Below are 16,057 nucleotides of genomic sequence, written 5' to 3'. Positions count from 1 at the left end.
AACTAGTAGAACTTGTAAAACCCAAAAGCCGCTGATGTGTCAAATATATACATACATTTGTGCATCCTTTACACATCAGTTCATTGCATTTTGAGTTGATTAAGAGTTAATATTGCCTAAGAAAGCTATATTTGCATATTGTAGGTGTCAAGGCAAGAAAGGGAGGAAAAGAGTGCAAAATGAAGACTTGGAGCCCAGGACTAATTTCCGATCGATCGGCCATATTCCCGATCGATCGGACCTGCCAAAACACCTAAAAATATCATCGAGACAGATTGTATTTCCGATCGATCGGACTATTCCCGATCGATCGGAGTACTATTCACAGCACTGCGTAGTTTCGCGGAAAAGACCCGAATTCACGTGTTTCTAAGCCAAAACGACCCCAACTTGTTTTGGAAACGACATAAGAGTTTGGAGAAGTATAAAAGGGCATAAGATAGGGTTTTGGAGGGGAGCTTGGAGGCTGGGGAGCTGGATTTCGTGCTACCTCCATTGGAGAGCTTGGAGGCTACCTTGGAGCTTGGAGAAGAAGAGGATCTACAAGGGGGTTTCCTCTCTCCTTTTCTATCCTAGTTTCTATGGTTGATTTCCTTTGTTTAATGATGTATTTTGCTTCCATGAGTGGCTAGATTTCCTACTAGGGTCTTAATGTAATCAAACCTTGAAGATTCAATAAACTTGATTTCCTTATTTCTTGATTTCTCTTTCTCTCTTGATTGTCTATGGGTGTGATTAATGCTTTTGAGTGTTTGGCCATCATTCAATTGATTTGCTGCCTAGATTGAGACCGGAAGGAGATATCTAGGGTAAAAACCAATCGCTAATCATTTTCTCCAATTTACATAATTGTAGCTTGTTTGACATTGATTTATTTTGCCAACACATCCCTAGTGGAAACGATAATTTACTCATCTTTATATTACTTGTGCGATTTGTGCGCTTGCAATTAAATCCATATCAGCCGCCTAATGGTGCATGTACTTTTTTTGATAGAATTGTAATTACAAATCCAAATAATGTTAAAGAAGTGAAATCAAAATGTAAAACATGTGGTAAGCTCTTAAGTGGTGCATCGAATGGAGGTATTAATTAGGGTTGTGCACAGTCCGGTTAACCGGACCGTGGAGGCCAAACCATCACCAATCCGGAAATTACGGATTTGTATTTTCTGAATCCAAAACCATCAAAACCCGTTACTACGGTTAACCGACTAACCGGTTCGGTTTCGGTCCGGTTATGGTTTTTCGTAAAATATATATTTTGTAAGCAAATCTTAAAGGATTGATAAAAATGTTTCAAAAAAAATCTCAAGGAATGATATATATTATATTAATATTTCATAGTTAATCACTTAATCTAATGGTACATAACATTAGTAATCATATATTATATCTCAATGGTCCATATTTAAAGACATTATAGTATTAAATATTATATATTATATATACCGGTCCGGTCCGGTTAACCGGTGGTTACAAAAATTCCAAACCATATCCGGACCGACTTAACTCGGTTGGTTTCGGTTTTTGAAACCGTTTGACCAATCTCGGTCAACTAACCGATCCAAACCGGACCGACCGGTCCGGTTACCGGTTTTGGTCCGGTTTTCGGTTTCATTTGCACATCCCTAGTATTAATAATTTGAAACGACATTCTGATAAATATGGACAAAATAGTATGTAGATATAAGAACACAAATGTAATTAAATATAGATCAAATTGGAAATGTAGTTAATTTTCAATATGATGAATCATGTGCGGGTGAAGAAATTATAAATTATATGCTTAGGGTCAAGCAATCATTTACCTTTGTTAAAAAAACGTGATTTTACTATTATGATTCAAATCCTCAATATCATGGTTTTGTTGTTACAACTGTGAAAAGGAAAACTATAAATAAATTTCAAAATAGATTATTTGAATTGAATAATTTTTTTTATTAATTTTGAAGGAAAAATTTGTCTTACATCTTATATAGGGACTTATGTCCAAAAAATGAATTATTTATCATTGACACATTATATTGATACTGCATGGAATTTGAATAAAAAAATTATTAGTTTTAAATTGTTAGGGTCCCTTCATACTAGATACTCAATAACGAATTTAATTATACAAGAACTTGAAAACTTAGGCATTAAGTCAAAAAATATTTTCAATTACACTAAATAGTAGTAATAAATGAAGTCGCTCAAATGAGACGTTATCTTACACTACTTTTAGGTGAAAAATTATTTCATGTTCGTTGTTGTGCTCATATTTCTGATTTGATAGTCCAAGATGATTTACGCATTTTACAGAGGTCCATTGAAGTAATTAAAGATATTGTATTATACATTAACTCAACTGTATCTAGATACGAAATGTATAAAAATTGTTCCTAAAATTACACATGAAAAGGAGAAACATTCCTCTAGATGTATCTCATCGATGGAACTCAACATTTGCAGTCTTAAGAGTGGCAACAAAATATAGGAGAGTTGTAGATTTATTTTGCACAGAAATTAAAGAAAACACCCTAAAAAAATCTCTAATAATTTCAGCAATTGTCCATTCATATTCACTAGGTGCTTGTAAATCAGAATTACTATATTTTTCTTTCATTTATGCGCAAAATAAATCTACGACTCTCTTATATTTTGTTGACACTTTTAAGAGTAAATATGTTGAGTTCCATCGATGAGGTACATCTAGCGGAATGTTTCTCCTTTTTCATGTGTAATTTTACACGACAATTTTTATACATTTTGTATTTAGATAAAGATGAATTAATGCATAATATACAATGTCTCTAATTGTTTTAATAGAACCAGATAAAATGTGTAAACCATCTTAGACTATTAAATTACAAATATGAACACAAAAACGAACATAAAATAAGTTTGCACCTAAAGGTAGCGTAAGATCATTTCAAAGTTCTTTGAGCGGCTTCGTTATTACTAGCATTATCGAATGTAATTGAAAATATTTTTTGATTAACACCTAAATTCTCAAATTCTTGAGCAATTACAGTAGCTATCGAATAACCGATATGAAGAGAGTCTTAACACTTTAAAACTCATAATTTTTTTATTCAAATTTCATTCATTATCAATATAATGAGTTGTCTATTATAAATAACTTTTTTTAGAGAAGTCCATATATCACATGCAAGACAAATTTTTCCATCAAAATTTTGAAAAAATATTTTCAATTCAGGAAATTGATCTTGAAATCCATCTATGGATGTCTTTTTCGCAGTTGTAACAAAAAAATCATTATATTGAGGATTAATGCCTCTTTGAATCATATCAATAAAATCATGTCTTTCAACAAAAGTAAATAGTTGTTCGACTCTAACCATATAATATATAGCCATGTCATGAGCATGTGTTTCATCATATTGAAAATTAACAATATTTTCAGTTTGATCTACATTTAATTGTATTTGTGTTATTATGTCTACATTACTATTTTGTCTACATTTTACGAAATGACATTTCAAATGACTAGTACCTCCACCCAATCCACCACTTAGGATCTTACCACATATTTTACATTTTGCTTTTACTTCTCTAACATTATTTGCATTTGTGACTATCAGTTTATCAAAAGCTAATTATACGTACTACTAAACGTCTTTTTGAGTAGTAGAAGTGCCTTCATTTGGATTTTGATTAGAGGGAGATCATATGGATTCTCTCACAATAACATCCTCCTCATCAATAATGATAGGAACCGTAGGGTTATCAAAAAATTATCCCCAGGGTCCATACTAATGTAAATTAAATGTTCAAGAAATTATAAATAAAAAATTACTCGAATAACTCAATTCTCAATGATGAGTAGCCAAGGCCGAAATGCCAAATTCCAATTAACTTTCACCTAGCAAAAAAAAAGAGGTAATGTTAGACATATAAATATAATTATAAATCATAAATTCATAATGGTATATAACTTAATAACTATATACGGTAATAAGTATGTTGGTAATTTACCAATAAGTATATCTATATGTTGGGCTTCGGCTCCATAAATGGAGTTTAGTCCGCCCAAGGCATAGGGTTGGGTTGTCCAAGTCCAATGTAATTTTCAGCCTGGACCGGACTCGGGTTCGCGGGACAAATGGTGACGCATTGATGCCTATAGTTATTAATTAACATGAAGCATATGAAAAGTGAAAACACAGCTATGAAAAGGCCCAAAATTTATTGGGCTTTGCTTTCTTGATCAATGAGATGAAATTATATTTATTGTGATTTGCCCATGAAATTATATTTATAATATATTACAATTAAGTGTAAAATATGTGGTAGGCCAATGAGATGACGACACCAAACCTCGTTTTGCATTTATGATTTCAAAAATAGATTTAAAACTTTGGTAGTTATTATTTTGAGGCTTGAGAGGAAAATTAATCAAAATTTGGCCTCCAAGCACCAAAACGATTGACGCACAATGTGCCATCCGACCATTTCCTTAGCCACAATTTAAAAAAAAAAAAAAAATTTTTAAGAGATTTCGATAATATAAAGTTACGGTTGACTTGGAGCAATGTCAAAACTCTTCCAATTGGATAGGAGAAAAACCAATAATTTACAAATTCAAATTTCATGATGAAGAGTAATTCATTTTTTTCGTCAAATATTAATAATCACCATTACCTAAGATTTTGAAGAAATAATTGTAGTTATGAGAAAATTATGTGTTTTTTCTTTTGACGAGGAGGGGGATTCGAACCCTGATCACTAGAGAGATACGTATCATGTTTACCACTTTAATTTGTGGTTCGGGTGTAAAATTATGTGATTTTAATTTCACGTAAATATTTGATTAGTTTAATCCACTTAACATCCATTTTCCCTTACTTTTGTTATCAAGATTTGCAAATTCTACCATTCCAATGTCTTAATCAATGTTAAAACTTGAAGTTTTGAAGCAAATGAGCCATTAATTGAAGGACAATCCCCTTGCATGTAAGAAATTATTTACCCATTAGATCGTGGGTTTGAATCCTGTCCCTCTCCAAATCCCTATTTCAAAAAAAAAAATACAAATTGAAGGTTTGAATACTCGCACTCTAAAAATAACTAATATTAATATTATTCATTACAAAAAGTTTCATGACAAGTTTGAAATTCTTAATATTTAGTATTCTAATACAAGTTTTTTTAATGCCTAAGAATTCTTGGTTTATTTTTCTAATATGTTGAAAAGTTTAATTTCACATATAAAATTAAATCAAATAGATAGTGTGCATTTGGTCTAAGTAAGAAAAAAGATATATATTATATTTTTTAATCAGGTTGTTAAATTTATTTTAGTTTTTAAAAAAAGTCTATTGAGACTTGAGTTGCGGTTTTATTTTTATTTTTAAAAAATGAAAGAAAAAAAATTCGAAGACGCAGCAATCTAGAACCTTCTAGGCTTCCACATTTCTCCTTTCCTAAAATTATCACCAGCCCCCATTCGTTTTCTACAAAACCCTAAACCCTCGAGCACCTCTGTTATACATACAACATACATATATCCCTATATTCACTGTTTCTCTCCCTGTGCGATATTGATCGGTGCAGTAATGGCCACAGCTGTCTTGCTCCGCTCGATTCGACGACGCGACGTAGCTTCTGCCCCTCTTGCTGTTTATAAATCTGTACGTTTATCCCTGTTTACAAATCTTGTTGTTGTCGATGATATGCTATCTATCTGCGCGTTTCATGGATCTGTGTTTCTGTGCTTGATTTTAAAATCTGTTTTACGAGTTTAGGAACGAAGCATGGGAAATTATGCGAGTCAGTGAAAGAATATTTTGTACTAGATTTTTGTCCACCTAACTATAAATTGAGGTCATTTGATTCTTGTTTGCGTTGCTATCGTTACGGCTGCTTAAGCTATGGAAAGTTTGAGAATTTGGTTGTTCGATTATTGGGTTGCTGAAAAATGGTTTCTTTGATGTTTTAATTTGTTATTGGATTGCTAAAAAATGTGGGGATTAAATTACTCTCTGATGGATCCAGTTAGATGTGATGCGGTAGATGAATTCATTTGTTATTTGGTGTACGATTATTTTTATTTGTTCTTACATATATGCTTTGTAATGTTAATTCGGTTATATCATAGGGAATATTATACCTGTATTGTATGTGATTGATAATATCTATTGTCACATCTTTTAATTGGGACTCATAAGTGATGTTATAATTTTCTGTACAAGTGAGCTTGAATGAAAGATCTTTAGACCAGTGTTGGAAATGTTATTGAAAATTTCATGCAGGTTTTGATTTTTCTTTTGGGTGATTATGTGTCTATTGGTAAGTTCTTCGGGAATATGTGTGCAGATTGGATTGGTATTTAATTGTATGGAATATGTTTTTTGTTGTGATATTTCCGAGTTCTCAATTTCATCTTCCTCCTTGAACTCCGACCTGCCATTTTTTAGTGTATTTTTCACTTAAGTTGATTTCCATTTTCACGTGACATTTGTTGAACATTTTTTTATCTACTCTTGACCAGTTGGCTGGAAATGTCAAGCCTTCGTGGGCACCTTCTCATCTAGGATGCAATTGGGCAAGTTTGTCGAGAGCCTTTAGGTAATTTGGTTATCTTTAACCAATTTCTTTGAATACCATCATATTTTGTATTTTAGTTTTTCCTTTCAATGAATTTCTTACCAAAAAAAGTAACCAATTTCTTGATTTTCTCGGCCTTCTAATTCTTGTTTTCTTTTGTTTTGTATAGTGCAAAACCTCCCGGTAATGAGGTTATTGGTATTGACTTGGGTACAACCAATTCATGTGTTTCTGTGATGGAGGGGAAGGTAAAATTGGTCGATTTTCTTGAACCTATGGACTTCTGTTCGCTGTTCTTTTATTTATCTCATGGTTTTTGATGTCACCTACAGAATCCCAAAGTTATTGAGAATTCAGAAGGATCTCGAACAACTCCTTCGGTTGTTGCCTTCAATCAGAAAGGGGAGTTGCTTGTGGGCACTCCAGCCAAACGTCAGGCTATTACTAATCCAACAAACACGCTATTTGGGACCAAGCGTCTGATTGGTAGAAAGTTTGATGATCCCCAGACTCAAAAAGAAATGAAGATGGTCCCTTACAAAATTGTGAAGGCACCAAATGGAGATGCTTGGGTTGAGGCCAACGGTCAGCAGTACTCCCCAAGCCAAATTGGGGCTTTTGTTTTGACGAAGATGAAAGAAACTGCGGAGTCTTACCTGGGAAAGTCAATATCAAATGCAGTGGTCACTGTTCCAGCTTATTTCAATGATGCGCAGAGACAAGCTACCAAAGATGCAGGGAGAATTGCTGGCCTTGATGTTCAGAGAATCATCAATGAGCCTACTGCTGCTGCACTTTCTTATGGTATGAACAACAAGGAGGGGCTCATAGCAGTTTTTGACCTTGGTGGTGGAACCTTTGATGTTTCAATACTGGAAATCTCTAATGGTGTTTTTGAGGTATGATTATTATTATATTAGTGTGTTCTCTTTTGGAGCTTAATCTATACAATAATTGCTGCAATTCTTCTCAGGTGAAAGCAACTAATGGTGATACATTCCTGGGAGGAGAAGATTTTGACAATGCTTTGTTGGAATTTTTAGTGAATGATTACAAGAGGACAGAAGGAATTGATCTTTCAAAGGACAGGCTTGCATTGCAAAGGCTTCGTGAAGCTGCTGAGAAGGCCAAGATAGAACTCTCATCAACATCACAGACCGAAATTAACCTTCCTTTTATCACAGCTGATGCATCTGGGGCGAAACATTTGAACATTACTCTGACCAGATCAAAGTTTGAAACTTTGGTGAATCACTTGATTGATAGGACCAGGGACCCATGCAAGAACTGTTTAAAGGATGCTGGAATATCTACCAAAGATGTTGATGAGGTTCTTCTTGTTGGTGGGATGACCCGTGTTCCCAAAGTACAAGAAGTGGTTTTAGAAATCTTTGGAAAAAGCCCAAGCAAAGGAGTGAACCCTGATGAGGCAGTCGCTATGGGAGCTGCACTTCAGGGTGGTATTCTTCGAGGGGATGTTAAAGAGTTGCTTCTTTTGGATGTTACTCCTTTGTCTCTCGGTATTGAGACCTTGGGTGGTATCTTTACCCGGCTGATTCCGCGAAATACAACCATTCCCACAAAGAAGGGTCAGGTGAGCCCAGAAACACAATTATATATTGTGTTCAATTATAGCTCCCATTCATCCCCGGTCCCCCATCCCCCAAAACAAAAAAGGGGTCTCGTTTGGAGAATCATGGTTTCTATACTTGTTTTTGGTAGTTGCTTGAAACATTATCTGACTTGTCAATCAATCTGTATCTTTTATGATCTGTTAGAAGTATTGGGCATTGTGCCCGTGGGGCTCTTGAGAACAGTTTCAAACTGATTTCTGCACTATTATGGTAGGTGATGAGTTTGAGTGTGATATGACATGCTGTATGGCTGATTTTTTTTTCATTACTTGAATGCCAACAAACAGGTGTTCTCGACTGCAGCTGACAACCAGACCCAGGTTGGCATCAAGGTACTTCAGGGTGAGCGTGAGATGGCTTCTGACAATAAGATGCTCGGCGAGTTTGAACTTGTTGGAATTCCACCAGCACCTAGAGGCATGCCCCAGATTGAGGTTACATTTGACATTGATGCCAATGGGATTGTCACAGTATCTGCTAAGGATAAGGCTACATCAAAGGAACAACAGATCACAATCCGCTCATCAGGTGGTCTCTCGGAGGACGAGATTCAGAAGATGGTGAGGGAAGCAGAGTTGCATTCTCAGAAGGATCAAGAGAGAAAAGCTTTGATTGACCTTAGGAACAGCGCGGACACAACTATTTACAGTATAGAGAAGACCTTGGGTGAGCACAGAGACAGGATTCCTGGTGAAATTGCAAGACAGGTTGAGGATGCAATTGTGGATTTGAGGAGCGCAATGGGTGAGGACAGCGTTGAGAAAATCCAAGCGAAGCTAGATGCTGCAAATGCGGCTGCCTCAGAGATCGGAAAGCACATTTATAAGGGGGGTTCTGGTGGTGATTCTGCTTCTTCTGGAGATTCAGCTTCTGGAGGTTCTCAAGGGGGAGGAGACCAAGCTCCCGAGGCAGAATACGAAGAGGTGAAGAAGTGAGGTGTTTTAAGATGCGTATTTATTTATTTTGGGCTGGTTTTAGACCACATTATTAGAGATGCATCTCTCATTATTCGTTTGCATTTAGGTTGTGAGGTATTTTTAGTGGGTTTTGTACCCAAATGATGGAGGTTGAATGTATTAGAATTATGATGTTTTGATTGTTTCCAACCCATGAATGCCGTTGGAATCCTTCTCAGCTAAATCAATAACAAGAAATTTTCTATACTGATTGCTTTTTGAAAATATGCTATAACGAAATTTGAAGAAGAAAAAGCTCTATGGAAAAAAAGATGCCATCCGGTTCTTGTTGAAGCTTGAATTGGTCATTTTTGAAAAGGCATATTAGTAGAGAGTCGTATACATTTGTATTTTTGATCGATTGATGTTTTTCCGGATGGTTTGTGTAGCTGTTTTTAGTTAATTGTTACCATGGACTTCTTAATTTCTGTTCGTTTAAAAAAAAAAGATGAGATTCACTACTTTAGGTCTCACGTGTTATAAATTTCTAAATTTGATATCCTTTTGCGGACAAATATTCTATAGCGAATTACTTGACTCGTTGACTGCTTTAGATAACCCAAAATTGGGGAAATACACAGAACAACAAACCTTAACAAAGCTAACATTTACAAACAAGAAAATCAATAGAGATCGATCACTTCACTTAACTTTACCATTGTAATAACCAAGACTGAATTCCATCATAATCCATCGCCCATGTTGGTCTGAACCAGGATTCTCGTACCGATATCTCTTCCCAACTCTCACCTCACTTTTTTTGGGTGCATCCTCACCTTGCCAAACACCAAACATCAATAGAGCCAACACTTCTCAAAAATCTCTCGCCATTCAAAGATTGTTTCTTTAACTTGGAAATTAAGTATAGAAACCCCTATCTATTATCTTTAATATTGCGGAGGTCCTCTATACTTGTCCCAAACATCCCATGGCTCTTCACCGTACAAATCACATTCCTTCCCATGGCTCTTCACCGAATAACAGTGTATGGAAGAGGATTGCCGTGAACTTTCTTGTATAGATAATCACTGACTAACTCTCTTTTTCTGATGGAGAAATCATTGTTGTTTGGTTGGTTTCTTTGTTTCGTGACAAACAGTCCGTCCTTAAAAATTCATGCCGGAGTTCCGAAATTTTCGACTGTCTTTAAATTTATACCGACTGCTGAGGATGAGGGATGCTGGTGGGACATTCAAGGGTTGAGCTGGGCATTTCTAGCTCATCATGACAAGCACTTGGTAAGATCTTTTTTTCCTTCCCTGTTTTAAACCTTACGCCATATTATCATAGCTAGCTGCCAACCTCCAATCTCACAAGTCGCACATTCCAGCAAAAAAGTGCACAGTTACTCTCCCACAGATGGAACATGCCAACAAAACAGGGGGGGGATTGAATTGCAAAAGAATGTAGACAACCCAGAGTTGAAATTCATGTATTAGTGTTGTAATGTGTACAAAAAAAGTATTTCCAGCCTTCTAATTTTCCCTCTACCTACTTAATCAACTCTGTTCACTACTTTTCCCTACTTCTCTCAAAGTCTAAAACCTACTGGGACTTCTCTTCCCATTGTTTCCCAAGCCTTCCTCTACCTCAAATGCAAAATACCAACAAAACACTTCCATCCACAAAGCCATCAATCAACTCCTCCAAAGCCAGTTCACAACGAGGATACACAAACACTTCCCTGTACAAAAGTGGGTATCATTCCTATTAAGCCCAGATACAGAAATAGGTAATCCAAAAAATACCAGAGAAGAAAACCAAGTATCACAGTTTATGTACCTCATCCATATCACCCAAACTTCAAAGCGTCCCTTCTACCACGTTCATCATTCTTCACAATCTTAAATGTCAAGATTGTGCATCATCAGAATCGCTCCCTGATGAGCTCCCTGAATCTGAATCTGCAATGCAACCTCAAGCAATCAAAAAACTTTTCTCCTACATAATTTCAGTGCCATCAACCCACCAGATCCCTATACATAGATTTGGGTTATACCACTTGATGAGGATGAATCACTGCTTGAACTGCTGGAGCTGCTTGAATCACTGATGGCATGGCCATTGTCTTTCTCAATCTCAACTGGTGGGAAGCTGCTCATTGGCATCTCATCACCAATGTCGACATCTTCATCCCCTGCCGCATCCCCTTTCTTTGGCTTCTTAGCCTCCGATGCAACTTCAATCCTCTCATTTGCAGGTACCTTCTATGAAAGATTATGCATCAGCAATCATCATCACTCGAGGGAAAAATTAATCAAATGCAGAGCAAAGGCAATGTGGTACTAAGCATGGAATTTACCTTGTTGACTTCATTGGCAGGTACATTGATACCCATGAGAGCTTGCCGTTTGATCTTGCTAACCATCTTCTTATAGTTGGTCACAAACCGATCAAGCTCCCAAAGAGTCTCCGTGTCCACAGCCTCTATGTCGAGCTCAATCTCATCACCGTCCTGCCTCAAATGCCCATTCCTCTTTGTTATAATCTGCACAACCTGTTCCATCTTCTCTGGCGGCAAACTCTGCAACCCAAGCCCCAGCCTGTGTTTTTCCTCCATGCTCATTTCCCTCTTGTTTGGGTCCTTTGCCTTTGGCTTCGGCTGCTTCACCGGCTTCACAGGTGGAGCCCGCATCGGGGATGGAGTCCTCACAGGCATCTGCATAGTCGATTGTGCATTCGGATTTGGGTCTGAGTCGCTCGGTGGGTTCCTCGTTTGTAGCTCAGAAGAAGGTTTTTGAGCAACATAGTCGTCTCGATCTTTTCTAACTACTCTCTCTGGCTCACTTCGATTCCAAGAAGATGACTGAAAATCTTCTTCGTAATCACGCTCTTGCCGCTTCTCGTCTCCCAATTTCATATTCAATGGACGAAACAACTCCTCAAATCTCCCAAGGAGCTGATCGGCAATGACATACACATCGTGGCTCCTAGGGTTGTATGTCATCGCATTGTTGAAGGTCAATCTCACGTCGGCGGCAAAATCTAAAGGGGATTCGTACAAGTTCTTACCCAGCTTTAACTTCACGGTTCCTAGATCCATCGGGTTCTTGATAATGTCATGGTAATCATGAAGACCCAGACCCACCACATCCACCGGCTTGTTAAATATGTAGCCGTGCTTGGTCTTCATCAACTTTGACAAGATTTGGCCACAACCCTTCATCAACGGAGCAATCTCGACATTTGAAGTCGATTTTTTAAAATCATTTCCCAAGGTAGACGGCAAGGGACGCTTTTTGCCGGAAAAATTTTTGCTTGCAGATTTTTTGGGGGGTAAAACGTTTGAGCTGGATCTGATGTGGAAATCGTTGGCTTCGATGCGGTTTTTCAGCTGCCGAATCTGCTCCAGCTCCAAGAGCAGGCGGCTTTTGAGCTCGGTGAGTTCTTTCTTCGAATACGAGGCTACGTTGAAAGTGACGCACCCACCAGAATTGAAATCGCTCGGCCTCCGATTGATGGAAGAAGCGTCATCAGATGCAACGGATTGAGTAACCGCAGGTGATTCATCAATGTCAACCACAGGTGCAGCGTGGAATTGTCTTTTCTTAGAGGATTTACGGTTAGGGTTAGGGAAAGGGATTTTTCCCATGAATTTAGCGCCACCTCTCGTGTGCGTCCAATCAGCTTCGTTCCGATTGGCTAAGACAGCAGAAGCCATGAGAGAAGGCGCTCGGGACAGCCGGACCAGGTCCCGGCAGAGTTCCGGCAACGATTCTCCAATGCAGGTGAACCGGAAACCATGAATCAGACAAGAAGTTCCCACCACGCGCCACTAAAACATCTCCACGCGCCGCCAAAATAAAGAGGCGTTGAATCGTAATCGCAAAATCGAAGCGTAATTGAAATGTTAGGGTTTGAGAGACTACCCTATTCTGAGCGAGGAAGAGACGAAGGCTAGGGTGGCTTCTTAAAGGCTATGAGATCTGCCCGTGAAAAGTACGGGTAAGATGGGAACCGTTCGTTGAGTTATCTCACTGAATCGAACAATGGAAACCGCTTTGGTGCTGCCCAAGAAAGTGACGAGATGATCTGGCATTGACGGTTTAGATCTAAATGTTTTGGCACGTGGCTGCTTCGGAATCGTTACACGGGATTCTGATCTTTAGGTTTGGTTGGGTGGTTCGGAGATTTGGGTTTGGTGTGAATTTGGCTCGAATTTAAGGGTAATTTGAAACTTTCGGTATGCTGGTGGCGAGATGACGTGGCGAAAGCCAAACTAGGTAATCCGACGTCAGCGGGAAGCTAACCGCACACGGAGAGCGAATTGGCCAAAACGTGTGAGGTGTACGTGTCAATTGTTAAGGGGCAATATCGTCAATCTGTAGAAATGATTGGAGTCTTGAATCCAGCTTTCGGGCTGCGAAATTACATATATAACCCCCCATAATTAACCTTGATTAGATCATGAATATCATCTGATATTATTTACATCCCTTTTCTTTACTATGGTTCTTTCCTTTCCTTCGCTTGGGGATTTCTTGATTTATGTGATTTCTCAAGGAAATAAATACATCAATCAAACATGCCAAAAATTATCATTTGGTGTTCTCCAAACAATGTGGGACTTAAAAATCTAATAGTTTTTGCAACTCAATCATTCTAACTATACAAAAATTCCTAAATTTTTGTATAGTTAGAATGATTGAGTTGCAAAAACTATTAGATTTTTAAGTCCCACATTGTTTGGAGAACACCAAATGATGTGACTTATAAGAAAAGCCTAAATTTTTCTTAATTAACAAAAGCCTTTTTTGGACTCGTTAAGTGAGATGATCTAAAGACATACGAGCTAGATGTGTCTATAGTAATCGATAAATCTAAAGCGGACAATATTTGTTGATTTTAATAGGTTGGGATTCCTTATAAAAACTGTCAAGTTGTTTGGGTATTTAGATAGCCAATCATTCTCAAACATTTGAGTGATTAAAAATATTCTATTACCTCAAGATTAATGACATTTTGAGTGATAAATCACATTTAAGTATAATATAATTAAACTTTAACATGTGTTTAACTAATGGAGTTTAAACGAGTGAGTTACATTTATCCGAACACATTGACATCGAACAAATTGACATTAGAAACACCGCTCCGATGTGCAAACTTTGAGATTTGATTTGAGCTCTAAAATGTTTGAATTTCTAATTGTTTATTAGACACAATTCTATGGGTCTTATAATCTTCTTTCGATCGCCATAAAAATTGTCTCAATCAGAGCTCAAATAAGTGAGTTATGGCTGTTTGAACACATTGATATCAAAAACACAACTCTGATGCTAAAACTTCCAATCTCGATTTGACCTTGAAAATATTCGAATGTCCAAAAATATAATAGGCACAATTCTGTGTGTTTTTTAGTCTTCTTTCGAATGCCATAAAAATTATCTCAATGGGAGTTCAAATGAGTGAGTTACAACACCTATCACACATTTAAGCCCTTAAAGATTGACATCCATACAATGGGTGTTTATAGAACAAGATCAATTTTTAAAGTTTCTTGTCGCATATATTATTTTTAGAAAAAATTAAGATAAATCCTTCATTGAAAAGTTTTGTTTCAATAATGACACTCTTAAAAGTTTTATTTCATAAAATCCATATAGTTTGAACTAATATTTCAAGAAGGACACAATATCAAAATGTATGATTTTATTGTCTAAAATACCCTAATCTTCATCATCAAATATGGCACTGCACATGATTCATCTTGGACCTCTACTGGAAGCTTCGTCTCCGCCCCTCGTGACTTATTCGAGAGTTCTATGACATTTTTTAGTGATTTTTCATCCGGATTTTTGTTGTGCTCGAACTAGATCTACTCATACTCACCATGAGATTTGTAGATCTTGTTGTTTTCATTCGATATGTCATCACATCATTATTTTTGGCAGTTTCTGTGATGATTTTTCGTGGTTTTTTGGTTTTGATGTGAGATCTGCAGACTGCAGGTGATATGATATCTGTTTCGATTAATTTGATATCTGTGTCATAATGTCATCTATCTTGCTAAATATTATTTGTTTTGTTAAAATGTTATTTGTTCTTATTGAAATGTTATGTGTTTGAAGTTTTAAAATGACCAAAACCAATAACATATCAAAAGAATACTGAGAGATATAAAACATATATAATATTGACCAAATGATTATGGTGTTTCGTTTGCTTACATGATGCCATAAGATATTTATTCCTTCTGGACAAAGTAGCCGCCATCCTTGCCTTGTCGTAGTCCTCGGAATTTTCCCATATCATTGGTAAGCCAAAATGTCTCAAGTTAAACGATAACAGCATGCTACACTGGCTTTCTGAATAAAAATTATGCATTTTAGCCAAATCAGCTAGAACAACTATATAGTGTCGTTGTGTGGGCCTATTTTTTACTGTTTCTTCAATCATAAAGAATGAACAAGAGCCTCTGATGGTGCCATAGATTGTCTCATTTGGTCATCTGGAGGAGTTAACTGTTGGGTTTTTAATCCCATTGGTGTATGACAGTTTGAGTGGTCAGACTAAATGAACTGTGGTATTCTTGGTTTAACTGTTTTCCATGGAGGGATGTATCCTGGTGTGGATCACTTGAACGAAACCCTCTTTCAGTGGCGTACTTGAGTTTACAGGGGCCCCGGGCTAGTTCTAGAAAAGGGGCCCGTGTTTTATTTTTTAATTTTTTATTTATTTTAAAATTAAAAAATTTTCTTTTATTAGTTTTTTAGTTGAAATATGTGGAGAATTGTTAGTTTTTAATTGATTTTTTGTGTTTATATTAATATAAAATCAATATTTTTTTCAAAATTTTGAGGCTCTGGGGATTTGGGGGCCCAGGGCGACCACCCGTGTTGCCCCACCCCAGGGCCGCCTTTGGGCCTCTTTATTGTAGTTCAATTCACTCTCTACAATCCCTTTCAAGCTCTTC

At 36.9% G+C, this 16,057-nt stretch overlaps 2 protein-coding genes across 4 annotated transcripts; one reads left to right on the top strand and one right to left on the bottom strand.

Moving 5' to 3' along the window:
* Nucleotides 1-5,426: 5,426 nt before the first annotated feature.
* LOC119984247 (heat shock 70 kDa protein, mitochondrial) lies at nt 5,427-9,348 on the top strand. Its single transcript, XM_038828110.1, has 6 exons — nt 5,427-5,635; nt 6,496-6,572; nt 6,721-6,799; nt 6,884-7,450; nt 7,525-8,145; nt 8,473-9,348. The coding sequence occupies exons 1-6, from the start codon at nt 5,561-5,563 to the stop codon at nt 9,118-9,120; spliced, it is 2,067 nt and encodes a 688-aa protein (XP_038684038.1). The 5' UTR covers nt 5,427-5,560; the 3' UTR covers nt 9,121-9,348.
* A 273-nt stretch (nt 9,349-9,621) lies between these two features.
* On the bottom strand, nt 9,622-13,033 carry LOC119984196 (transcription factor GTE7-like). Of its 3 annotated transcripts, none has more exons than XM_038828028.1 (4): nt 11,444-13,033; nt 11,141-11,348; nt 10,924-11,045; nt 9,622-10,848 (listed from the first exon to the last, which is right to left on the bottom strand). In XM_038828028.1, the coding sequence occupies exons 1-3, from the start codon at nt 12,800-12,802 to the stop codon at nt 10,993-10,995; spliced, it is 1,620 nt and encodes a 539-aa protein (XP_038683956.1). In that variant the 5' UTR covers nt 12,803-13,033; the 3' UTR covers nt 9,622-10,848; nt 10,924-10,992. The 3 variants fall into 3 exon arrangements, with proteins under 3 accessions (XP_038683956.1, XP_038683955.1, XP_038683957.1); XM_038828027.1 differs by having other exon boundaries at nt 9,622-10,825; XM_038828029.1 differs by having other exon boundaries at nt 9,622-10,825; nt 11,141-11,345.
* Nucleotides 13,034-16,057: the final 3,024 nt, after the last annotated feature.

This window comes from Tripterygium wilfordii, chromosome 18 (genome assembly GCF_013401445.1).
Source record: "Tripterygium wilfordii isolate XIE 37 chromosome 18, ASM1340144v1, whole genome shotgun sequence".
NCBI classification, from domain to species: domain Eukaryota; kingdom Viridiplantae; phylum Streptophyta; class Magnoliopsida; order Celastrales; family Celastraceae; genus Tripterygium; species Tripterygium wilfordii.
Note: the sequence above shows the minus strand (reverse complement) of the source record. Positions and strands in the feature narration are given on the sequence as shown.

Bases quoted from the DNA above. Each gene is read 5' to 3' on its own strand.
- LOC119984196 (XM_038828028.1), bottom strand. From the start codon at position 12,802: ATGGCTTCTGCTGTCTTAGCCAATCGGAACGAAGCTGATTGGACGCAC. The intron at 11,349-11,443 runs GTAAATTCCATG...AATCTTTCATAG, and splicing joins CTGCCAATGAAGTCAACAAG to AAGGTACCTGCAAATGAGAG. The intron at 11,046-11,140 runs GTATAACCCAAA...GTTGCATTGCAG, and splicing joins TGATTCATCCTCATCAAGTG to ATTCAGATTCAGGGAGCTCA.
- LOC119984247 (XM_038828110.1), top strand. From the start codon at position 5,561: ATGGCCACAGCTGTCTTGCTCCGCTCGATTCGACGACGCGACGTAGCT. The intron at 5,636-6,495 runs GTACGTTTATCC...ACTCTTGACCAG, and splicing joins CTCTTGCTGTTTATAAATCT to TTGGCTGGAAATGTCAAGCC. The intron at 6,573-6,720 runs GTAATTTGGTTA...TGTTTTGTATAG, and splicing joins AGTTTGTCGAGAGCCTTTAG to TGCAAAACCTCCCGGTAATG.